The sequence below is a fragment of the Corapipo altera genome, unplaced genomic scaffold, assembly GCF_003945725.1.
Source record: "Corapipo altera isolate COAL_440 unplaced genomic scaffold, ASM394572v1 64, whole genome shotgun sequence".
Lineage (NCBI taxonomy): Eukaryota > Metazoa > Chordata > Aves > Passeriformes > Pipridae > Corapipo > Corapipo altera.
The window spans coordinates 10440760-10465964 of NW_020884893.1; the positions used below are offsets into that span (position 1 = coordinate 10440760).

The following is a 25205-nucleotide window of genomic DNA, read 5'->3' on the forward strand; positions in this document are numbered from 1 at the left end:
TGCCATGGGGGAATATGGCACTAAGGGGGGGACACACACACCGTGGGAACACGCAGTTCCACAGTGGGACACAGAACCGTGGGAGGGCACAGCACCACAGGGACATGCTGGGCTGTGCTGGGAGCAGTCAGTGCAGCTCACCCTGCCCCACATTTCTTCTGTTCTCCCCACAGCATGAGAGTGACATCTCTGCCTACACCTATGAGAAGACACTGGTGATGGAGCAGCGTTCCCAGATCCTCAAGCAAATGCACCTCACCAAGAATGAGCGTGAGCGGGAGGTGAGGCTGCAGGACAGGGTGGGCTGAGACCCCCGTGGTGGCTGTGCTGCCGACTGAGCTGCCCTGCGTGTTCCTCCTGCCAGGCAGTGGGGCTGTAGGCTGCCCAGTCAAGCCTTCTGCCACGCTCCCCTGGCTGACCCTGTCCTCCACAGATCCAGAGCATCACGGATGAGTCCCGTGGCTCCATCCGGCGCAAGAACCCGGCCAACACACGCCTGCGCCTGAACGTCCCCGAGGAGCAGGCTGGCGATGGCGAGGAGAAGCCAGAGGAGGAGGTGAGGGGCTGCACTGAGACAGGGTCAGGCAGGCAGCTGGCCCTAGTCCCTGCCCATCATCCCCCTCTCCTTTCTGCAGGTCCAGCTCATCCATGACAAGAATGCCACCACCTTCTCCAGCAGCTCACAGTCCCCTGGTGATGAGGTAGAGGCAGCCCCCGAGAAGGTGCATCTCACCTGGACAAAGGAGAAGTCTGTTGCCGAGAAGAACAAGAGCAAGAGCCCTGTCAGCCCTGAGGGCATCAAAGACTTCTTCAACATGAAGCCGTACGGCCCCCCATGCTGCCACCCCATCCCACCTGTGCCCTGACCCCCTGGTTGTCCCTGCCTGCCCCAGCCAGATGGATGCAGGCAGGGCTGTGGCAGCACCAACTCAGTCCTTGCCCTGAGGAGAAGTTGGGCAGCCCGGGTGCCCTGAGTGCATCCCTGCAGAGGGGCTGGGGGGAGGTGCTGAGGGGTCCCTCTGCAGGTGACAGAGAGGGATGGAATACCCTAGCTGCATGTGCTTCAGGGACTTGGGGTGCACACTTGGCACTCACCTCTTTTCTCTCTCTCTCTCTCTCTCTTTCTGTCTCCTGGCCCCATCGTGCTCCTGGCAGGGAGTGGGAGAACCTGTAAGTCTGGGTTTGGCTGGGTGCCGGGGCGGGGGGGGCTGGGACGTGCTCAGGATGGGGATCCATCGGGGCTGCCCCTGTGCAGGAGGGTGGTTCAGTGAGCCGTGACATCTGCCGTGCCAGACGGCTCACCCGGGCGGCACGCGGGGGCCGTGGCTGCCAGCCCCGTGCACCACACGCTGCCCGCGCCGCGCCCTCCCCGTCTGCCCTGTCACGGTGCCGGCAGCTCCGGGGAGCTGGAGCTCAGGCACCCACGGTGACACTCGTGCCGTCTGCTCCTGCTCGCTCCCACACGGCTCGGCCCCGAGCAGCCATGGTGTGCTGCTGCCCGTGGGCACTGTGTGTTGGCCCTGCAGCTCATGGCCACTGATGAGGGCTCAGAGTGGCCAGCACCGTGCCCAGCAAAGCTTGCTGCACCCCAAGCTTGTGCCACAGCCCAGCTTGGACCCCTCTGGGGCAGGAGGCCAGCCTACCCTGTGGGCCCTCAGGCCCAGTGTGGGGATGGAGGCTGGCTGTGCCTGTCCCGTGCCCACACGTGCTGTCACCCACAGGAACCAGTCCAATGTGAGGAGGATGCACACGGCCGTGAAGCTCAATGAGGTGATTGTGAAGAAGTCCCAGGATGCCAAGCTGGTCCTGCTGAACATGCCAGGACCACCCCGTAACCGGAAAGGGGATGAGAACTGTATCCTTCCTGTGGGACCAGGCACCAAGACCCCTCTCTGCAGGAGGAGCTGGGGCCCATGACTCCCCCAAAGGTGGTGGGTTTTGCAGACAGGTGCTGAGACACACAGGTCTAGTGCCTGAGCCAAGATCCCCCCACCTCTCCAGCCCCTGGCTGGGTCCAACAGGTGGTGTTGGCACCATCCTGCCCCTCTGGCAGCACCGTGATGGGTGATGGGGCCACATGACATTGCACCTGCACGCATGAGTGCAATGGCACATCACAGGGGCCTGACAGATCTGCAGGGCTCAGCTGTCTGCTGGCTCAGCCACCGTCCCCACTGTGTGGCACCAGCACAGGTGGGCTCCCCTGGCCCCTTGGCTCAGGACTGACCCCACCAGCTCCTGCCTCTGGTGTGGGGGTGTCGGTGCTGCAGGGTAGGGGCCGGGCAGGGATGGAGCAGGGCTGTCCCCATGCTCCAATGTGGAGTTTTTCCTTGACGGCCGTGCAGACATGGAGTTCCTGGAGGTGCTGACGGAGCATCTGGACCGAGTGCTCCTGGTGCGTGGTGGGGGCCGGGAGGTCATCACCATCTACTCCTGAAAGACGCACGAGAGAGGTTTGTCTGCACACTGAGAGCCCCGCCATCCCTTTGCACCGTGCTCCCGGAGGGGAGGAGGGAAGGCCGGATGGCAGCCGGTGCGCAGAACCTCACCTGGCTTTGGCCGTGCCCCTGATCTCTCCATTCGAACTGCAGCACCAGATCTTCCGGGAGCATCCAGCACCAGAGCAGCTGTTCCTCATTGCAACACCACAGCACTGCTGTCCTTGTTTATATATAAATATATACAGTGAACCGCGGACTGAGCACCAGAGCCCGGCGCTGCCGCCACCGCCCGCCCCGGCAGGGCCAGCCCCCCGCCAGCCCCAGCACTGCCGCCGCAGCCCCTGACTGGGCAGGAGGGCGGCTGTGCCGAGATGGACCTCAGCCCCACCGTGCTGTTACCCCTGTGTGGAGCTCGGCTGGAGTGTGCCCTGTGCCCGCCGCCTGTGCCGTGCCTCCCTGCGAGGTGCTGGGAGAAGACAGAGGCCACCACCACGCTCTCCTCGCCGGACGCTCCTCTCCCCACGTCCAGCAGCTCCTGGGGCTGCCTCCCATGGCACTGTCCCCCCGCTGCCCCTCACCGTCATGGGCCCGGACAGCCCCACCTCGCCGCTGCCTCGGCACTGCCGTCTCTGGAGGCTGTGGGCCGAGCTTGTGGAGATGCAGGATGATGGTTTGGAGGGGGCAGAGGGTGGGGGATTGGCTGCGAGGAGTCAGGTGCTGGAGCACGGCAGTGCTGCCACAGCCGGAACCCCAGCCTGGGGTGGCTGTGGGGTGTGCCCTGTCCCCCCGCTGCTGACTCCAGGTTCTCTCCGCCCTGACGCTCTCCAGGTGCTTGTGCAGCAGTTGGGGTGTGGAGCTGCAGTGTTGGGAGCTGTGCAGAGTCCCCACCATGTGCAGCGTGAGCCGGGACCACTTTCCGGTGGCTGGAGCCACGTGGGTGCTGTGGACCCCCGAGGCACCAGCGCCTGGTCTTGGCCTGGCACAGGAGCATCCCCACCCTGCTCCGCTGCCTCACTGCACTGGGGGCTCTCAGGGCCCAGCACAGCCAGCCTGGCTGGCCCCAGCACCTGCACGCGTGTCCGGGTCTCCCTGTGCCCCGCTGCGCTCCCTGCTGCTCCCCAGGGCTTCGCTGCTAACCCGGCCCCGGCCCCTGGCAGACGCAGATGCTGCCGGGGGCTGTAGGACTGTCCGGATCTGTGTGTATTTTTAACATATGCAAAGGCTGTTTGCTGGTCTGGCCAGCCAGACACCACAGCGAGGTGGGGGCTGTAGGGGTCCCACTGCCCCCCAGCATCTTGGCACCCCCTCACCCCGCCGGCCAGGGCAGCCCTGGCACCGGTCACGCCGCAGCCGTCAGCCCCTGTACACGGGCAGCAGGGCCCACTGGGGAAGATCAAACACCTCTTATCTTTGGCAGCAGCTTCAGGGTCGCCCCCGTCGCCGTTCCCTCCCAGCATCTCTCACAGCAGAGAAACTGAGGCGCTTTTAGCAAATGTGAACGGTTCCAGGAACCACGCAGGAAGCGGTGCGAGGGCAGCAGGGTGCCGCCGGCGCCCGCCCCAGCCCCATGTACATAGTGTACATAATACAGTACGTGTATTTTTAAAGTGATCATATTTATGTTAATAGAACCAGATGAAGTCTATATATAGAGATCTATATCTATTCTGAGAGATGCAGGGCTCTGCTAGCACCAGGCCGCAGGGACAGGGAGCTGAGCCGGGCTGCTCCTGCACGAACCAGGAGCCCATCCGTTGCACCGAGTGCTCCAGAGCAGTGGTGGAGGCTGCAGCCTTCCCCAGCCACCAGCAGCCCCTGGGAAAGGGCCAGGTCGCAGGTTCATTCTCTTCTCAATTTAGCTTCTTAAGAGTTTTCAGGGAAAAGAAGTCACAGACTTTTCTGAACTTGTTTCACAGCAGATTTGAGCTTCCACTCAAAGTGCAGCCTGCTAAGAGTTGCCCTCTCCTGGCAGCGCTGGCGGCTTTGTGCCAGCCTGGCCCCTGAGGCAGCGCTTCGTCCTCGGGCAGAGCTGAGTCCCCACGCTGAAGCACTTGCCCCCTCAGCCCCCCTAGCCAGCTCCCCAGTGCTGCTCTGCACTGCAGCAGGTGCAGAGGGAGTGGGTGCTGCAGCAGCATCCCCACGGGTGTCCGTCCAGGCAGCAGCTGCCTCCTACCTGGCACAGGCAGCCCTGACTGGTCCCAGCCCCCTGCCCATCCATCCCCCCTGCCAACCTTGGCTCCTGCCTCCCTGAGAGCAGGAAATACTCTCTGCACCGGACACTCCAGCCCCCGCTCCCTCTGCAGAGCTCCTCTACTCCTCCGGGTCCAGGCCAAAGCTATTTGGGGATGCTTGGATAAAAAGCAGTGGGTTTTTTGATGTTGGTTTTTTTTTTTTCTCTCTAAGATACTACTTGGACACACTCCTAGACCAAAACCAAGCCCCAGCTGCACATCTGTGCCTGCTCATACCTTGCTCCTACATTTCCATCACTCCCAAAGTGCCTCCCTTGTCTCCAGCAGCAATCCCAGCCACAGCCAGACTTTCTGCCAGGGTAGCTTGGCTGCCTGCGTGGCTGCAGGTCTGTGTCGCAGACGCTGCTGTGGAAGCCACTCCCATGGGCATGGGGAGCTCAGTGTTTACAGGGGGACTGTCAGGCTGATCCAAGGCCTGGTTTCAGCACAGGAGCTCGGGGCTGACAAACGGTGCAGATGCACAGGGCAGCACTCTCCAGTCCTGCCGCCGCCTCAGCTGTGGGAAGAGCAGGCAGGAGTCTGCAAGTGAAAAGTTCCTTTAGTTTTAGGAAGGGCAGCCCATGGGAACCAGGACTTTGCCAGTGTCTAGCTGCTCTGCCCCTTGGAGCTGGCCCTACACCACCACACACAGGCTCACGTGCTGTTTGCAGCCTCCCCAAATTATTTGAGGCAGCTCAGCAGCAGCGGGGGAGGCACAGCAGTGGGGGAGGCACAGCAGCCTGCCCGCGCAGCTCATGTGTTTGCGTGGTGTTGTTGGGCCTCAAACGCTTGCCAGCTGCTCTGCCTCTTCACAAGATGCCACCATGCTACCTGCAGTCGCCCTCTAATTGCAGCTTGGCTGCTGCCCTGCTGGGCCTGAGGCAGTGAGCCCAGTGCCCTCCTGCCCCAGCAGGTCAGTGCCGAGGGCAGAGGCAGGTCACACGCAGACAGCACCCGACCTCCCAGCAGCACGTGAGGGGCTCTTCCATCGGCTGCAGGTACAGGGCAGCTGGGAGTGACGTGAGAGCAGCCAGGGCATGCTTCTCTGCTGAGAGGTTTGCTCCATCCCCCCAGCATTGTCAGTGGATCCCATTCCCCTCAGCACCACTTCCACTCTGACAGCAGAGCCATGGTCCCAGCTCTGCCAGGGAGAAGGAAGGCCAGCCCTTTCCGTCACTACTCCTAAAAAAAGGTGTTCCCCCTTCCCCATCCTCCAGCAAGAGCAGGGGCACGGCTCTGGACAGAGCCAGGGCTGCCCCCACACCCCTGCCAGGCAGTTTGGCTGTGGCAAGACAGGAGCTGGTTTCCACAGCGCGTCCCCTCGCCGTCGGCTGGAGAGGGCCAGTTTTAGCAGACAGCACTGCATGTTAGTTTACAAACCCAGCCCTGCACGTTTGGCCTCTGTGAGTGTTCAGTTTCCCCATGGAGCACCCTTCTGCCGCTCCACCGTGGTGAAGACAGTGTCCTCCTCTGGTAGACATGCAAGTTCCTCCTTGGCACATGCGCAGACACGGTCCGGTTTTTGTTCCAGACAGGAAGGTCTTGACCCCCCAGTTTGTTTCACAGGCAGGCTGCTGCTGGGAGCAGCACTGATCAGCACGACCCGTGGGAGGGTGGGCTGGAGCGTGGCCGCAGCAGGCGGGGAGCGTTGGGCCAGCGCACAGCGCTGGTGGCGTGTGCTCCGGTCCCTGCTGCGGGGGTGCCAACAGCCCTGGCCCCCACGAGTGGCAGTGGCAGCTCAGGTCGCTGTGGCCACCATGCAGCACTGGCAGCGAGCCACAGAGCAGCAGGGACGGGAGGCACAGGCAGCATCCAGCCTGGGCGGGTGCTGGTCCGTGGCTGGACGAGAGGAAGGACAAGAGACCGCACAAAGGCAAGAGTTGCACTAGAAGAGTCAAGACCCTCCTCTGTGTAGCAGGACTAAAAACTAGCAGAAAGACCAAAAGGTCTGAGATTTGCTGGTTACAACACTTTCTGTGCTACATGTGCAATATATTTGTTATGAATGTTATCACGAAGTCGGTTCATTCAATACTCTTTTAATCACTGTAGCTAGATGTTCTCCGTCCATTCAAGTGACTTTTATTCGAGTGCAATATTTCAATAGACATGTAGTGACCTAGAATGCTTTGTGTTTTAGAGAATCTGTGTGCAGAGCAATGCAATTAAGTTTAAAACCTTGTAAATAAAACAGGTTGCAAACCAAAAAAAGAAGTATTAGGCTTGCATTTAATTTCTGTGCGTGTTTCAGTGTTGTGCATTAGGCCGCCTCGGTGCAGACCCCGTGTTCTCTGTGCAGGTGTCCATGGAGGAGTGGCTCCTCGGCTGTTGAATGCTCCCTGTTACTGCTTTACTGCTTTACCTGTATTCATTTTTCTAGACTCCTGTCTGCACAAAATGCAATAAATGATTTTATTACACCCTTCACTACTTGCACGGGGACTTTTCACTTGCTTCCAGGTCTCCACAGCTATTTTGCACCACTGCCATAACACAGAGCAAGCCCTGACAGGGAGTAGCAGATTGCAGAGGAAGCACACCACAAGGAGAGGAACAGCCTCTCCCAAGGGGCTGCAGTTCCCACGTTTCACCTCATGCAGATTTCTGATCACCCCAGCAGAGGTGCTTTACCTGGTTGCAGGGTTGTAGAGGCAGAGAAAGGGGTCTAACAGAGACAGAAGGAGGGATGGCAGACAGACACACTGCTGTCCAGGTTCAGGCTGTGTGGTGACAGCAGCCTGAAGTCATGGGATGCCAGTGCTGAAGGCACAGGGACTCGCAGACCCCAAACTTGTGCAGCAGCTGCAGCAGTGACACGGACCAGCCCTGCCCACCTCTCCCACCACTGGCCACTGGAAAGGTTCCTGACCTCTCCTGCCAGCCCTGCCACGTGCTGCTCCCTGACCCCACACACTGCCCAGGATCACCCCAGTCCTCTGTGACAGCAAGTACCTGTGAGGTCCCTTGAACCAAGGTGTTATAAACTGAGACAGCACGGATGCTCTTGCAGCGAGGTCTGCACGTGTTCCACTCAGCATCCAGCATGGAGCAGCCTCTGGCACAGCTCATCCAGGAGAGCAGAGTAACAGCAAACACAGCAGAATAACGTATTCCAGGAGTACTGAGGTGTCAAAAAATGCAACAAATAATTTTTATGGCCTTTTATTAGAAAGTAATGTCCTCTTGTTAACAGCACAGAGAGAAAAGAAATGCTACAACACAAAACCACCTGGGACAAAGTAAATCCTCTGCTTCCTCAGTGTCTCTCGGTTCCCTGTAGGAAACCCACAGACTCCAAGAAGGCCATGATGGGGAGGACCACACAGTTAAGAGATGTTTTGTGTTCTGGTATCAAAGTATGTTACCGGTTAAAAACACGGTGAAGAATCACTGCCTGATCTTCCACTCCACTGTCCACTGCAGCTACCAAAGCACTGAAAAAATGTATAAAATTATGGTATTGCATCTTGGCACTGCCTCTCCTCCTCAGATGGACAGAACGCCCCATAACAACAAGGTGAGGTTTCAGAGAGCAGGATTCCCCCCCGTACTTAGAGTTAGGTATTCCCAGGGGAGGGCCAGCAGCATATCAGCATGGCTGCAGCTGATCTACACTAACAACCGTCCCAAAGGCTGTAAGAAAAGGAAATTTATACACCAAATTTAACAGACTGATCTTGACACTGATTACTTGGTGTAGGAACACTGACAGACCATTTGAAACCTCTGCCTTGGCTGGAAGCTCTCGTGCTGCAGATCTGTGCTCAACACAGGGCGAGGTGAGGAGCACGTGCCTCCCTGCCGGGACACGGCAGGCCAGCATGGAGGGACTGCAGGGCACAGTTCTGGTTACTGAGCAGTGGTCAGGCATGTGCTTCACGATTTTGGCTGCTAGTGTTATCACTGTACTTCCCAACTGGCTTATACACCATTAAAAAAAGAAGAAAAAAAAAAAAAAAGAATTCCAAAGAAAAACAGTGCCTACAGTGGTGGGTGTCCAAGGCCCATCAGCACGACGCTGTGTTCAGTCCCTTAATTCCTCAAAACCACTGACCCAAAACTATACTGAGACCATTCAGTGAGCCCAGACTGCAGCTCAGTGGGAAGGTGCACCAGGTGCTGGGAGTGAGGAAAATGCAGCAGGACTGATACTGCGGCAGTTTCTGGGATGGGACAACACAACCAATGATCCAACATTGTGCTGCAGAGAAAATGGAGCATTCTGCTCCAAACACTGCTAACCAGATCAAGGAGAAGGAGGGCAGCACCAGCAACCATGGGCAGCAATGCTGTGGGGGGTATGCTCTCACCAGAGTGGAGAGGACATGCACGTCCAGGGCATCTGTCCTGGGTCAAGGATGGGAGACTCCTTAAACAGCTATAAGTATGGAATGGCAAAGGGAAGGGGAATGGGCCTCACAGCTCAGCTCTAATAGTGTCGCTGGTAGGAACCCATCGGCTGCTGGGCTGAGGACCCTGCTCGCCCCTGGGCCACAGTTTGGCTCACAAGGTGGGAGAGCGCAGGACCACTCTGGATAAGGGTGTCCAAGGCTTTCTGTACACTGGGGTTGTCAAAGTTGATACCAGAGGACACTGGCCTTTGAGCGGGCACACTGCCAGGCGCAGGGAGGCGGGTTTGGTGCTGACCATAGAGCGGCTGAGGTTGTGGAGGAGCCCCAGGTCTCAGACCCGCGTTTCTCGAAGGGCCCGGCAGAGCAGGAAGCTGCGTGCTTGGAGTCTGCAATCTCTGCTGAGCCTGGTTTAGATTTCCAGCACTCATCTGTGCTGGCCGGGGCTGCCCGCTGGCCAGGTTAGCAAAGTTCTGGTTGGGAGTGTTGCCCGAAGAGCCCGCGGGGGCCGCGGGACTGCTGTTTGCCACGGCGGCCGCCGCTGCTGCCGCCCCGCTGTTGAAGAGACTGAGGATTTTTGCTTGAAGCTCCTGCTGAGGATTAGAAGAGGATACTGGAACAGAAGGAGTAGAGACCAGAGGCTGTGAACCCTGATGAGTCTGAGAGCTTGGAAGGCTGGACTGACTACCCAGGGATGATCCTGAAGGTGCCCCCAAAGACTGTCTTGACATGGGTGCTGGGAAAGGAAGGAAAGGTGGTTAAAGCTCTACAAATGCCCTTGAATGGGCATCTAAAGAAAACTAGTGAAATTGCTACCAAAGACACAGCATCAGTGAACACCCACCCTCTGACTGGAGCTGCACAGCTCTAGGAACCCAAACCACACTGCAGAACTGAGTGCAGCAGCCCAATCAGTTATAGCAGTCCCGTGGGTGCCCTGAGAGAATCCACTATAAAAGGTCTTCCACATGAAAACTCTGAATTGTCTCAGGACTCCCAAGGACATGTCCATCTTAGTAAAATCATGCTCCCAGACTCCTCTGCAGTGCCAGGACTCCTTTCCTGTCCCAGCCCCGTGGGCCACAAACCACAAGACAAACCTTGCCTGGGGCTGAGAGACTCACCCTGCAGAGATTCAGAGCTGCCCCGCAGTAACCGTTCCTTCCGGTCCCTCAGGTAATTAATGACTTTATCTATCTCCTCAGCAGTCAGGTAGCGATTGTCTGCCAGCAGGTTCAAGAGAGCCTGGATCCCGGGAGGGTGACCTCCCCTGACACCCTCCTCCATGGGGGGTGGGCGCTCCCTCTCCTGCAGAACAGCTTCGTCTGCCATCTTGGCAGCCTGCCGGGCGATCTCCTCCCGCTCCTTCTCCCGGGACTCTGTTTTGTAGCGCTCGTAATTCCTTGCCACCAGCACCATGGCATCAGCTTGGGGCATGTTGCGGTGTTCTGCACAAGGAAAGAAACACTCTGAGTGACCTGAAGTGACACTGAGGGAGGTGCCCGTTCCTGAGTGACCTGAAGTGACACTGAGGGAGATTCCGTTCCCCCCCGACCGCCAGCACAGCACATTCACTGCCTAGGGAGTGCCAGTGCAGACTTGGGAGCTTCCCAGGCACATGGAAACAGTTACATTTCCAAGGCCAACAAAAGGCCCACAGCTATCGCCCAGCAAGGCCAGCCTTTCCTTCCAAGGCCCAAAGCTCTAAGCAGACATCCTGTCATCCCAGAAATGTCTTTCCTGCCTCTCACCAGTTAAAAGGGAAAGCAGCTCCCTCTACCTCTCACATAAATCCTCAGCGCTCCAAGAGGATACAGTCCCAGTCATTTTACTGCTAAACCCTTGGACAGACCCAAAACTTGCCCTTTGAAGGCTGTAGGCTTCCCAGAGGAGGACAGTCATGGGAACACTTTTGTTTCTGTACTGCCAACGCCTTAACATGGCATGTGCTGGTGCAGCTGGGGAGGAAGCAGCACTGGCTTAGTGCCACATGGCTGCTCACGTTCACCACTCTGGGGCAACAAGCAGCAATCAAGTTCTTCTGTGACAAAATGAATAATGGCCAATTCCAACAGTGTGTTTTGAGGTCATTATTTCAACCTCCCAAAGCACACAGGGAAACATTCCCCTGAACACAGATTTAAGCATGGAGATCAAAAGAGTCTTCACCTTCCAAAAAGTGCCCAAAGCTCTGGGCAGGGCACTTTTCACACCTGCAGAACATCCAATCCTGCCAGCCTTTTCCACCTAACAGGAAACTGGGGTTCATTTTAACATTACGCTTTGTGCAGGTTGTGAAAGAGTTCCCTGAAACAACCGTGCAGGGAAAGGTGGCCACGAGCAGTTGAAGTGAGCATATTTAATCTCTGCAATGAGCTGTGGATGAGCTAATGACTGGGGCTCCCACCAGGTCTGATACACCGGCAGATCCAGTGCTGAAAAGAAGCTTTGGCCTCCCGCCAGAGGTTTAACAGGTGTTAAACCAAAGGAGTTAAGAGTTAAAACCAAGGGCAGTGGAAAGCCCAGTGACAGTGTGCAGGAGTTGTGTTCCTTCAGGAAATGAGGGAACTCTCCTATCACATCTGCATCTGATGTTAAAAGAAACTGGGCTTCTCCAGTCAGTGAGCACACACCAACCATTGACTGTGCACTGAGACATTTCCTCTCCCAGATGAACTCACAGAACATTATTTGGGAACAAAGTAAGGGAGAAATAATCTTTGAAAGTTCAACTTCGGTCAAACCAGTCACCTGTGCTTTCCCAGATCACATTCTCACAAGGCATTTTTAATACCTACACCCACCCTCATGCAACAACCAAGTCATCCCAAGATGGAAAGTGATGTGACAAGTGTAATGGCTCTAAAAAGTAGAGCACATACACCCAAACACTTTGTAGTTCTATCTTTTTATAACTCCTCCCAGTTTCATTATCAGATCTCTACCTTGACCAAATCTTTATTAAAACACATTTGAAATGTGTTCTGTAATTTGTCACGTTCCAAAAAGGCTCTCTTTGAGAGCAACAAGTGATAGACTGAGGTTGGGCTGGTATTACTTGGAGATCTCCCAGGGCAGTGCAGCCATTTCTAGCACTGGGGTCCATGACTTTTCCTGAGACAGGAAAGTTGGCAGTGTTAGAAGTCAAGATTCCCTCTTGGCAGGAATTAGACAGCCCTTTAGACAAAGGGCAAACAGAGTATTATGGGAGCTTGTAAATAATGATATTCACGTTTATGACACCGTGTCAACTCATTAATAACTACTTATGTGACAGCAAGGATGACCTTTGTCCTGTGTGGTTCTGCCTGAAAGAAAGGTTCAGAGTGACCATGCAGTTCCCAGCCTACTGAGACCTCAGTACCTTGTGGGGTGCCAAACATGATGTTAACAGTGCAAGAGCGGTGAACTTGATGCTGCTGGGTGATGACAATGGCAAAAGGAGACCCTCCTCTGCTCACATCGTCCAGGGCTTGTGTCAGTGACATCTCTGTGTTGAGGAAGATCAGGTCCACTACCATGCCCAGATCCCGCACCTTCCGCCCCACTGACTCGGCGTATTCCCTGTCACAAAGCAAAGCCAGCAGTTTAACACATCAGTCACACACAGAAACAGAAACCTTGGCACATTCACCCTCTCCACCATCTCAGATTCGCTTTTCTGATGACTTGCCCAACTTCATTATGTTTATCAGGACAGTACTAAAGCAATCCCATTACAGTAATAGAAAAGCCCTTATTCTGATCTGAATCAGTCATTTCAGTTTAACTGAAATAAATTACAAATCAAGCCTTGGCTTAGCTGAGAGAGTGTTTGCAAAGGGATTTACACTATTATAAATTTGTTCACACAAACATGTGTTTAAACTGAACTCATTAAGGGAGGAAATTTATGCCTGCAGACGTCCAAGGGGTACAGAGCAGAGCAGCCAACCAACAGAACTCAGCCTGTCATGACAGGCTGATATGAAGAGTAGGTAGAAAAGTATGAGGAGAAGGTACAGAGATAGGTAACAATGGGGAAATAAATGCAATCACAAGATACATTTCCACATCTCATCAACATATATTCCCAGAAGAGTAACAAGGAGCTATAGCTTTCTGGGGACTCTGAAGCCACATTTCTCAAGAGCAACCCATAAGAGAAACAGCCTCAAGGCAGGACTAAGTTTACATCCATTCTCCTCTACTATGCAATAATAAAACCGGTTGTAACTATCTTCTTACTTTGTCTGTTTATTCACCACTATCACAGAACAATCCACAGGTCTCTCTGCATCGAAACGCCTCTTGATTTCCTCATAGTACTGACGGTACAGCTCCTCCCGGCGCCGCTCCTCGCGCTTCAGGCGGTCTGAAACGAGCCGCAGGGACAGAACAAGTGATGCCCTTTAGACCCGCTCAGAGGGGCACAGAACACCTCGGGGCCGGCACTGCGGCACCCCTGCACCCTCCCAATAAAGTGTTCCAGGTACTCACCCTCTGAATTCACTGGAGCTCTATCGAAATGGTCCTTGTAGCGGTCGTAGTAAGAGTCGTCCTTGCGCCGGTAATAGTCCTCAAGGCGCAGGTAACGGTCGTAAGATTCATCTCGTCTGCAACGTTCACAGAAACAGCAAAGGTTTCCGTGCTCCAGCACAGTCTCAGGCAGTGACTTCGGCCAGTGCATCCCACACAGACCCTCCCCAAGTTTAATATCTGAGGTACCCACCCACCCCCCCCAGCACGACTCTCCCCAGCCAGGGTGATTTCCTTAAACACCTGATACCACCTAAACCAGCGCAGCCAGCGTGGCAGAAACGCCACAAAAACCAACTGGCAAACACGATCTGGCCGAGTTTACCTGTACATGGGGTCTCTCGGGTCTCTCATATCCCGTGGATCCCTCACATCTCGTGCATTTCTCATATCCCGCGGATCCCTGTATCGGTCATACAGCGGCTCCCGTGGGTCACGAAGATCTCTAACATCACGCGGGTCCCGCAGGTCCCTTGGATCCCTGATATCCCGTGGGTCTCGCAGGTCCCGTGGGTCCCTGTGGTCTCTGGCGTCACGCATGTCTCTGGCTCGAATGTCTCGAGCGTCTCTGGCATCTCGCCCGTTCCTGCCATCCCTGCCATCTCTGGGGTCCCTCCGTGGGCTCCCCCGAAGAGGGGAACGGTCGCGTCTGCCATCTCGGCCATCCCCGTAGGCATATGGCTCTCTGAGGAAAACACCGGGGAAATTCCGTTAGCCTGTAAATATTGGTACGGTTACCCCCAGATCTCTTACCTGAGGTGCCAAAGCGACCCTTCTCTCAGCAGCTGAATCCTCCCTCCTATCCCACAACAGCAAAAATTGCCCAAAAATCATATTTTTGAAGAAGTCTGGAGGAGGTTCTTAATTCTAATGTTCATTCAAACAAGACCCAGAGAGCTCCTTAATGGAGCATCACTAAAAGGGTAGAGCACCTGTGGAAGAAGTGAACAGGCACTTCAGAAACGACCATTTCAAGGCCTCTGTCCTCCAACGTCAGTCACAGATCATCCATCAAACATGTTTTGCAAATTCTCTGAGAGAATTTAAGGTGATGTAGGCTACTACCTACAAATATGTGATAGCCAGGAGCGTTCAAGGGATCCATTAAATTCACTTGTCAGTGACAGCAGAACACCTGACATAACGTTACTGGCGTGTGATTAAAAAAGGAGCAGCTTGTGACTAAAGACACTGCAGGGTCCATGTTGTGGCTGCATTTGTGCTGCTGACAGAAAGCAATAACAGCTATTGCCGTGTCCTGGATTTGAGGGATATTTCTGTAGAGAGCCAGTCTTATGTTTATGATGCCACATGTTAAGAGGGTACTAAACCCAACCAGCACTCCATCCTCAGCAGCCGCAACAGGCTTCTCTGTTGGATCTGAATGATCCAGCTCATTCAGACTTTGTCTTCAGAGGCAAGGAAGAATAATGTTCCAGTCTTCATCTTTCCCCAAAACAGTAGTGTTTTTTCCAAGTTGTAACCTGTTTTCCAGAAAAAAACATAACTTCACTGTAGTCAAAGCCAAACATAAAAAAAACTTGCAGAGAAACTACTGCGCTTGATGTGTTCGGAATATTCTTTCCCCAAAATACTGACAACCATCAGGAAAAAAACCAGCTTTTTGAATCTTTTTATTTCCCGAACTTGACAAGACTTTTACAGCTCTCAACCAGCCTAATCTAGTTCATGAAAGACAAGCAGAACGTACGTCTGCACCCACTGCAGTGCAGTCAGGTAGTGGTCACCTGGAGAGAACAGCGAGTCAGATGTGCCCAAGTTCAGGGTCAGGCAGAGCGGACAGGAACAAGATGGAGGAGCAGAGTCTGTGCATTGACTTTGGTGTTGGACACCCAGCTGTGCTAGGGACACACAGGAGTGCTGGCATTCTCTGTTTGTGTGTCAGATACAAGCCAGATTTTGGGACAAGATACAGTTGCCACCAAGAGCATAAACAGCCTCCTCCTGTAAGAGACACGCTATTTGCAGACAAACAAGTGCAAACTCCCTCAGCCTCTTGGACAGGCAATGTGCTTTTTGTTTGTGATCTGCGTTGAAACCACATCTCGTAAGAGTCATGGCCCCCTTCCCCCCAAACCTACAGCGAACAATGGCAGAAGCTCAGGGGAAACTTCTGACTTGCTCTAATGGAGGTCGAGTGGTTGATCTTTCCGTAGCTGTGAGACCATTTAGCAAAACAGCCAGATGCAGGGGAATTGTTTGGCATATGACATTTATTCTGCTGGAGTGGGGGTGACCAGAACAGGCCACATTCATTATCCGCAGAGACAAAAAGATCCGGAATGAACAACACACAACTGCGACAGAAGTAGAGACGTGGCACAGGTCCCCTCGGCTCTCGTGCCCATGTGGCTGCCCGGCTCCAAGGAGGTGGCAGCACAAAGGCACAGCTCCTTCTGCTTCCACACCTCAGTCTCCATGGTCCGACTCCTGCAGTGGTGGCACCACTACCCACACCTGCTCGGGACACGGCACCGCCGGCCCGGCAGCGCAGGGCTCTGCACCCCGGCTTCGGCAGCGGTGATCCCAGGCCACGGCGTGGGCCAGAGTCCATCGCCCACAGCCACGCCCAGGACTTGATGACTGAGAGCTCATCACCTCCCATGCCCACGGTGCTGTGTGGGACCTGGTGCTAACCACATGGGATGACCACGGTGTCTGCAGTGCCAGTTGGAATCCAGTGCCCATCACAGCGGCACCAAAGCCTTCGGCAGCCGTGGCAGTTCAGTTCACAGCCTGGTGCCCACAGCAGCATGGCTCACGCACCTTCAGTGCTCCTCAGGGCCATGACACGGGCACCTCACACAGGCAGGATGACACAGGTTCCGATGCCCATGGCATCAGTGCCTGCTGCTTGTCCCTCTGCAGCATGGTCCAAGGACCAGTGCCCTCGGCCTGGGTGCCTGCCCCTCACCCCTGCAGTGCTGCACGGCGCCGTCAGTGGCACAGAGGCCAAAGACATGCCATGAGCGCCTGCTGCTCACATACTCCCAAGGTCTTCACACCAGCACGGAGCACACCTGACTCTGCCTGGCCCAAGGTTTGCTGCATCGTCACGAGAACCCACAGAACAAGAGCTGTGTGCCCAAAGCATTTCCTGGGCCTGACACCCACCCACTGGTCTCTGCAGGCACATCTGGCCCTGTGCAGGGTAAGTGCAGCACATAAAAAACATAAATGATGCCAAGAATTGAAGCTACTCATTCTCTGGGCCTTGTTTTTCGTGTAAACGTCCTGCTAGTTGCACTTTTTTCCCATTTTTGGTAATTTAACTGGTCAAGTTAGTGAAGAACACCAGACACGTGGGAGCTTGATTACCTTCAAGTTCAACAAGAACCACTCCTTTGTGTGGAAAACTTTACAGTACAGGCACAGGGGTAGATGCCTTATACCAAACTACACCACAGCACGTCTTTGTGTGCTCCCTAGTAATGCTGTGGAAAGGAAACTGAAGTAGTCTTCCTGTGGCAGGTCAGTCCATGTCTTCTCCCCTTGCCTGTGACTTCCCACACAGAGGGAAGTCACACTGTGCCCACTGGTAAACCAGAAGCTGGAGGGTACATGTCAGTACCACACTGTGGGGGTTCCAGGCACAGGCAACAGAGCGCAGGTGCAGGCAGGACGGTGCAAGAGACATTTTGCTCCGTCTTGTGCTTCATTCAAGTGCTCTTTTCCAGTCTCATTCTCACACTGGTAGCTTTCACCATCAGAAAAGGCAAGACCCCAAAGTCCTCTGCAGTGTTCCTGGTGCTGTGCTGCAGCCCCTTGGCATTCTTTACCTATGCCTGGGCTTCTCCAATGCTGGAGGCAGGAGCAAACATCAAGAGTACTCTTCCTCACAAGGCTCTTACAGCCTGTGCTGCAAAACCTAACACTTGGCTGCAGTAACAGCAGTAGACACAAGGTTTCCCTCGTGCCTCCCGAGGTGTCAGAGCCAGAAGGGCTCCCAGAGGTGGAGCAGCCACATCCCGACTGTCTCACCAGAGCATCGCTGTTTGAGTGGGGAGGTGGCGGTAGGGAAGAGACACAGACATTTAGCACAGGCCGCTGGGCTCATGCCCTGGAGGCCTGAATTCCTACTATAACTCACTGCTTCCAGATACTTTACCTTCGTGTCGGACTGGACCTTGATGAAGCCTTATTCATATTTCTTCTTTCCACTGCTTTATTAATATCTGTAAAGAATAATCAACCCATCTGTTCAATGCTATGAAACAAAAAAAAAGATCATCAGCACAATTCAAATGAAAGCAACTTAAGCTCAACAACATCCAGATGGTGCAAGAAAATCCATTCAGCAGAGAGACATTGTCACTTTGACAATTTTTTATTAAGTTTAGATAGTACAACATAATGAAAATTTCATGGATTTCTCTGACTTCAAAATAGGGTGGACAGCTTTGGGTGAAGTTTTAACCCTGCATGTTCAGGCCTACACCCAGACTCTTCATTCCATAAGAGAACCTCTTTCTTCTGCAGTCTATGAGCGAGCAGAAAGCGACTCATGGACTCTAGGAGAAAAAGCAGAGTCTGAAAACCTCCAAGAAAGGTATGATGGCCAGCACAGTCTTAAGTTCACAGCCAGTCCTGTTCAACGGAGCATGCCGCTACCCTTGTCGGAAATAATCCAAGGGTTCTCAAGTGGCACTTGCAACTGCCTTCCAAGGGACTGCTGCAGTTAAGGTGCACAGCCCCCACCACCAAGAAATGGGACCCGGGAGCCTGGAGCACAAGCTCCTCATGGAGTCAACATGGTGCACTCGAAACACCACTGTTAACATGATGCAAACTGAGGCAACAGACGGGAAATTTGAAAACTGGTTGGCTTCTGAACATCTCCATGAAAAACTCCATGAAGTGAAACACAAAGAAGTAAGAGAGCTGAAGAAACAGAGTCTTGTTCTCAACCAGCAAAAGTGAAGTTGCCCAGAACTGGCAGGGACCCACACTGTTCTACTGTTAAGAAACAAAGTCTCCCATGACAGCTGACTGGAGATGAAAGAATGCACTGGAGTGGGGCAAGAGCAAGTAGAAGTGACTTTGGACATTTTACTGAGAGCCTTTTAAGGAAAAGAACAAACCAAACCTAGGCCCTATCTGCTCCCTCAGAATCTATCAACAATTAACATTTCTGATGAGTTATTTGCATTAACTACTTTCAAAGCCCTTGCAAGAGAATAAACATGCCCCAATGTCTTTAGGCAGACTCAGTCTTAATATATTCTGTAACTTCCCAAACTATCCTTTATTATTTTCAAGACTAAAATTGGAATTAAGGGATCAGGTCTAATTTTTGCTCTTGTTCTCAATGAAGCAGCAGCATGTTCCCTTTCTGTGGGGGGAGAAAAGTAAGAACAATCTGAACATTAACTACAACTGCAGCATAACAACATTCACAGGACCCCAAAGTATCTCTCCAGGAACAAACACAGCTGCAGCTTCTACTGTCACAAACTACACGTGGAGGACATTTACTGTCTACATAGTTTTAGCCACTAAAGACAGGAAAATACTTCTGTGCATTTGTGGAAATACCTGTATGATGCTGCACTGGAGTTAAACCCTCCCCAAACCTTTTACCTTGTTGAGTTATTAGCAATTATATTTAATACTCAGTCTGCATAGCTGAAGTAACTGTTCTCCTTGCATTTATTATTTAGTTGGTAATTTTTTTTCCCCTTAAAGTCAAGTGTTACCTTTAAGCAAGACACTAGCTGCTTTCTTTGGTTTAAGATTATTTTTATTTTCTGTTTTAAGATGCCATTGCAGAAACCTAGTATGATTTTTACACCCAATACATTTATTTCAAATAAAAAAAAGTATTTAATTCTGCACAAAAATACTTAACTAGAAGAAAAAAAAAACCACCTTTGACAGGGATCCATCTCTTGTGCAAAATGAACAGATTTAATAACACTTTATTTAATGCAAATAGCATTTACAAGTCAAGTATTTGAACACTGACAAAACTTCAGGAAAAAAAACCCAAACAAAAAGTCTTCTATCCTGTAGGATTTTGAGATGACAAGGCCACTGTAATCACACAGTGTAACCTTCTGAACAAACACAGGTGACAGGAGTTTCTGGAATCACATTCCTCTCTCAAGTGCAGCAGTGGCACTGAACTAGGGCTTATCTTTTAGCAAAACATGCAATTCCAATTTAAAAGTCTTCAGAGCACAGAAACCACCACAGCTCCAATAAGTTATTCCGGAAGCCAATTACTCTGCTGTTAAAGAAAACTATTTATTCCCATTTAAGGAATTGTCACACCTATGCCTACCAGATTAAAACTCCCTGATCTCCAGGTCTGCCTGTAACACACAGATCACATCACTCCTTTCCCTCTTGAGGCTTTTGCTACTTTTGTTCTTTAACTCTAAACCTCTCTCTCAGGTTTTACCAAGGTTTCTCCAATTTAGCATTATCCTTTTTTGAACCAGGCAAAGCAGAACTGAACACGATATTCCAGCAGCAAAACCCCACAGGTACCAAAGCCTCCCTACTCACACACCTGTGTTCTGTAGGGCCAAGGATGTCCAAAGCACTGGCCGGGCACAGACCTTCCCTTCTGGCTTCACTGAAAGCTCAGGTCTGTCTGCATCCAGCTTAACAAGTCCAGGTCCTTCCACCATCAGTGACTCAATCCTCATTATCTCTTTTTAAAACATTATTTTCTCTCCAAGTCACCTATAAAAGCACTGTATGGCCAGGAATCAGTTTTTCCAGACCATGACTCAAAGCACTGAATATTCCATCTGTGTTACACTGACATTCATGTGAGACCCATTTAACTCTGTTGGTTTTAACCGTTCCAGTTTCTTATCAAATCAAACCCCTCACAGCAATTTGTACATCTGCTGCTTCCAGCACCATAAGAGTAAGTTCGACAGGATTTATTTTGATTGGCACTAATCAGTTCCCTTCTCACTAGTGTCAGGTGAAAGAATCCCTCTGTTTCCAGGCACTGATGCCAGGCTCATCCCATTTACGCTGCCTATTGGCTCACCTGCAGCACTCTCCCAGCTCCTTGGAAACTCCCTAGTTCTCCCAGGCTTGTGGAAAAACACCAGTAACAGCCCAGGCAGGTCTGCATTTCACCGAGCCTCACAAATGTTAATTCTTCTGAGAGGTCTAGTTTTGGTATCTGCTGTTTTACCTTTTTTTGTTTTGCTACTGAAATGGAAATTATATTAAACACACCTTCTGCCTCTTCAAAAACAGAGAGCAGAAACATTAACTGGTCCTCTCCAGTAAGAAATTTTATCATTTCCAGTCAGTTACCTCCTAGTTTCTAAAACTGCCACTACACTTGGACAATGCTGGACATCAATTCTTCTTGTATCCTTCTACCCTCCTCATCTATTTGCCTCCATTTGCATCTCCAGGCTCCTATTTTTTACTGTACACACACCTTCCCACAGGATACTATTTATTGCTCCTTTCATTCTTTTCTAAGTCAAACTGTTTTTCTTCAAATTAGCACAGGCTTACTTCAAAGTAATTTTTTTCCTTCCATTTAGAAGATTACTCTTGGATTTCTAACCATTCATTTCCATTTAAGTCTGCTCCCAGCACATTTAGCAGAATTATCTTCATCTTTATGAAAATGTCCTTTTTAAAGTACTCAGTATTTATAGCACTGCTTAACAGGCTGGTTCCACATGGGCAAAAATCTGAGTTAAGGTTACTTATCCAACCAGCCACTAAGTGCTGTGACCAATTTCTCTGAGCATGTCAAGAGGAAGCCCGGTTTTGGTTTACAAATGTTATTAAACCGCGTTGGAGGTTTCAAGGATCGCTTTCCAGGGCTTACTTGTTGCACAGTTTCTTACACAGGGGTAAGAGAGCTTCCCAAACACTAACACGTAAAAATTCAGAGGGCAGCAAGGTGAGCCACACTGCAGGTGAAGCCCAGAGTGTGAACTCAGGAGGCAAATCCACACTGAGCAAAAGTGATTTGAGACCAAGGCCGGGCCAGTTTCAAGGAGCTTTAAAACCAGAGCACTCTTTCTTTCTCCCGAACGCATGCTGGGGTCAGGAGAGCGCGGAGCAGTTTTCCTTACCTAATCTATACCCTTTATAAAGGCGACCCTTCTCACCGTCCAGAGCGGCCTGGACATCTTCTAGACGGTCATACTGCACGAACCCATAGCCATGGTACATGCTGAGGGCTGTAAGAGTTAACAGCAGGGCAAGACCAGTTACAACCACGCCACAGTGCCGACCCACACCTAACCCCACCAGCTGAACTCCCACAGGGGCTCTACCCACTTCCTGGGAAAAATCAAATCCACCAGGATCAAAATGCAGAGCTCAAAGGCTCTGATCAACTCCCTTCTGACAAGGCAGTGACCAAAATACAGCCCATGAAGTGACCAGGATTTGACTTGAGAGGCTATGAAGTCACTTGAAAGAGCATTGTAGCATCACACCGTGACCCCAAGAGCCAAAACACATCTGATAAATTTGCATTACGTTTGAGCTGTACTGAAGGAATCACTTTTCCAGAGAAAATTATCATTAAAAGGTCACTTTTTAGGAACAACATTAGTCACTCCTCTCATCACCATCAAACAGCATTTGACAGGCATGAAGCGATATTTCTCACTGAAATCCCTGCCACGAAAAGCCATAATATAATATACTAACCCCTGATTTTGCCATATTTTGAAAATATCTCTTCCATTTCTTCACGAGTCATGTGGTCTGTGGGCAAATTGCCGACAAAAAGTCTTCTCTCTAAATCCTGAGGATTGGTGCTGTTAGTGAAGTCGCTCTGTTTGATGCTATTGCTCTTGCGTCCTCGAGCCATTTTGCTTTCGTTCCAAATCCAACTCTTCGCAAAAAAGAAAAATGGCCATGCATATAATTTCAATCCATGACATTAAAATTAAACTGGAACAAGATTAAACTTAACAGCTTTGCAGACTAGAAGCCAACTGGGTCTGCTTGACGCAAACTTCACTCCAGAGAAATCTTAATATGAGGGACACAGAGGTCGGGCAAAAACGTTCACTGCAGCATTTTGGTTGAGCTTTTCTGTAATAACGAAAGGTAGCAAACCTAATTATTTTGCAGATAGGTTTTAATGGTTTAACTCCAGCCTAAGATACAAATAGCACTAATTTTCCACTAAAAAGCCTTAACTTTAAGCTTTTCAATACACCCATTGTTGTCACATCTAGTTCTTCAATCCACTGGCAAGAAGCGTTGAAATTTATGCAATATTTTAATAAGCGGAAAGGAAACACTCATTGCAACATTGCATAACAGCACCCAAATATTCCAATAAGGCTTGGAATGAGGCATCAGGAAGTACTGCTGAAACGCTCCTGAGCGACCACACCTGGATCACTTCACTAAATGTGATATCTCAGCTTTCCAACTCCAGAAAGCACAGCTTCTCACCCGTACCCCTGTTAGACAGCAAATCCCTGTCCCCATGGAGATGTCAGCTCCCACAGCAGGCGGGTCCACAGCTGGGAATTTAACCACCCCCAGGTAACTGCTGCACCCTTCCTCACCTCCCCCATGCAGCAAAAGCACATTCCCTTAGCCCACACCCCTGCACGCAGCTGGAGCAGTCAGCAACATTCACTGCACAAACTCACGCAAACGATTACAAAACAAAAAAAACCCCAACAAACAAAAAATAACATAACAAACACTACCAAGCTAATAGGAAACACCACCCCCACAATTCAGACTTTCTGGTTTAAAATTCACCACCAGACAAAGCTTAAAGAAACGGATAACCCTGGAACTTTCAAGATGAACTCGAAAGTTTGAAAACTATTTAATGAAGTTGTCCTACTTCCTAAACATTCACCTAGAGGAATGCAGGATGGGATTTTCTGCTTGCAGCATGCAAGAAGCCTGGAAAAAGAAAGCTGATGACATTGAGTGTATCAACAAAAACTTCTCCCATTAATAATGTGGTGCCTACAACCACCACAGTCCCTAGCAGCAACCTAGAGGATACAATTTAAAAGTCATCTTTAAATAAACAAGCCAAATGTCCAAAAACATAAACCCAGCTTCATATAAATGCTTTTGCAACACTTAACTGGCATGAAAAATACATCTACTCCAGATTTGAGACATAAAATTTATTTATTTATTTATTCTTTAAAGATCAACCAATTTCACATTTGTGTCACTCTTCCCATTTTTCGGGAAACCCTGCAGAAACGGGAGGCAGAGAACGGCTCCCTGCCTAATAAACTTCTTAAAATGAACTGCCAGAACGGAGAGGAGGAAAAAAACCCAACACCCAAACCAAAATCCAACAAAATTCATTCTCTCCATCACTTCTGCCCCAATCGTCCTGCAAGTTTGTCCACACACACATGCATATATAGAATTTTACCTTCCCCATCAGAAGGGCCAAATCTCATCACATTTTCCTGAATGGAAGCACTGGATTTCTACTCCACTACTGCAGCTCAAGTTCTCATCAGCTGAGGGGAAAGAAGTTTTCGAAATTCCCCCAAAATGACAAAGTGGCAATAAAACACGGAAGGACCCATCTGGCCCAAGTTCCCATGAGGAGCAGGATTCCTTCTCCAGCTCTGAGCACCACCAGGGACAGGGATGGGGACACAGAGCCCCTGCAAACACCTGCCGGGGCCGCATCTGTACGGGTGCTCTCGGGATGCCACAGACACACACAGCAAACAGGTGTCAAAGAGGCCCCCAGGTGCTGGTGGGACATCTCATTTGCAACATAAAAAGCTGTAAGAAACTCTCTTTTCTTTTCCTCAAGGGTGGGGATGTGGGGGTGGCTGAGGAACAAGGTGCAAGAGCTTTCCACGTGAAGAAAAGCAGGGAGCCTTTTTCCCACTTCAATCCCAACACTCAGATGAGTTGAGCTACTCCAGAACTTCCATCTAAGAGCATTTCCTGGCTCTGACCATTTCCCACGCAGCTGATCACATAGTTAAGGGTCATTTAGTGGTCATAAGGCCAGAATAAGCGAATGTTGTTGTCCCGGCTCTAGCCACGCTACACCAGGTGAACAACTAATTCCTACATTAAATCTTTTTGTATGGATGCAGCCAGAGAAGCACCGGGGTAGCTTAAAGGTGCCAATTCCCCGCGGAGTAACTATGATAGGACAGCCCCACGGCAGCTCCTGCGCCAACAAATCCTCTGGAAGTTAATTAAAGCCACATCTCTAAAAACCTTATCCTTAAACCCAAAGTTGTTTATTAGCAGCGCTACAGCTTCGGGAAGCAAGACTCTGCTGGAGTGGTGCATTGGAGCTAATTTGCCACAAGCGAAACACGACACAACTCCGCGAGAAGTCCGCAGGCCCGGCAGGGACAGTTGGCACCGAGGGCAGAAGACAGCGGTGCCGAGGAGCGGGGGGCTCCCCTCGGGGCCGACCCGCCCGCCCGCCCCGGCCTCCGCACACGGTAACCCGGGGAGCGCCTCCGCCTTCCTCCCGCCCCGACGCCGCGGGCCCCCCGCAGCTCCCGGGGCGGCGGGGACGGGCCGCCGCTCCTCTACGGGCCGCTCTCCCCGCGGACCCCGCACGTCCCCGCTGCCAGCGCCGCTCACGGCCCGCCCCGGGCCCCAGCGGTCCCGCACCGCCCGGACACGCGGCGGAGGCGCGGCCCGCCCGCAGGCCGCGGGGCGCG

At 51.9% G+C, this 25205-nt stretch overlaps 2 protein-coding genes across 5 annotated transcripts in view; one reads left to right on the forward strand and one right to left on the reverse strand.

Moving 5' to 3' along the window:
* SLC12A5 (solute carrier family 12 member 5) overlaps nt 1-7102 on the forward strand; it is a 31918-nt gene extending 24816 nt beyond the window's left edge. For 2 of the 3 annotated variants that reach the window (XM_027646053.1, XM_027646051.1), the window contains exons 21-26: nt 174-281; nt 434-556; nt 636-823; nt 1156-1170; nt 1722-1855; nt 2346-7102. In XM_027646053.1, coding sequence (XP_027501854.1) covers nt 174-281; nt 434-556; nt 636-823; nt 1156-1170; nt 1722-1855; nt 2346-2437 — 660 coding nt within the window. In that variant the 3' untranslated portion in view covers nt 2438-7102. The remainder of the gene's footprint in view (nt 1-173; nt 282-433; nt 557-635; nt 824-1155; nt 1171-1721; nt 1856-2345) is intronic. The other variant, XM_027646052.1, reaches the window with a different exon arrangement.
* A 726-nt stretch (nt 7103-7828) lies between these two features.
* Nucleotides 7829-24936, reverse strand: NCOA5 (nuclear receptor coactivator 5). 2 transcript variants are annotated; one of them, XM_027646008.1, is made up of 10 exons: nt 23933-24936; nt 22213-22399; nt 21627-21734; nt 17669-17735; nt 13865-14224; nt 13501-13616; nt 13249-13375; nt 12386-12585; nt 10146-10469; nt 7829-9757 (listed from the first exon to the last, which is right to left on the reverse strand). In XM_027646008.1, exons 1-10 carry the CDS (start codon nt 23939-23941, stop codon nt 9102-9104), a joined length of 2154 nt encoding a protein of 717 aa, XP_027501809.1. In that variant the 5' UTR covers nt 23942-24936; the 3' UTR covers nt 7829-9101. The 2 variants fall into 2 exon arrangements, with proteins under 2 accessions (XP_027501809.1, XP_027501810.1); XM_027646009.1 differs by lacking the exon at nt 23933-24936 and having other exon boundaries at nt 17669-17767.
* Nucleotides 24937-25205: the final 269 nt, after the last annotated feature.

What these genes read in the sequence shown, in the direction of transcription:
- NCOA5 (XM_027646008.1), bottom strand. An exon ending in AAAATATGGCAAAATCAGGG is followed by an intron (nt 21,735 to 22,212) that starts GTTAGTATATTA and finishes TAACTCTTACAG; the next exon opens with CCCTCAGCATGTACCATGGC. An exon ending in GTGGTGAATAAACAGACAAA is followed by an intron (nt 12,586 to 13,248) that starts GTAAGAAGATAG and finishes GCTTTGTGACAG; the next exon opens with GGAATACGCCGAGTCAGTGG.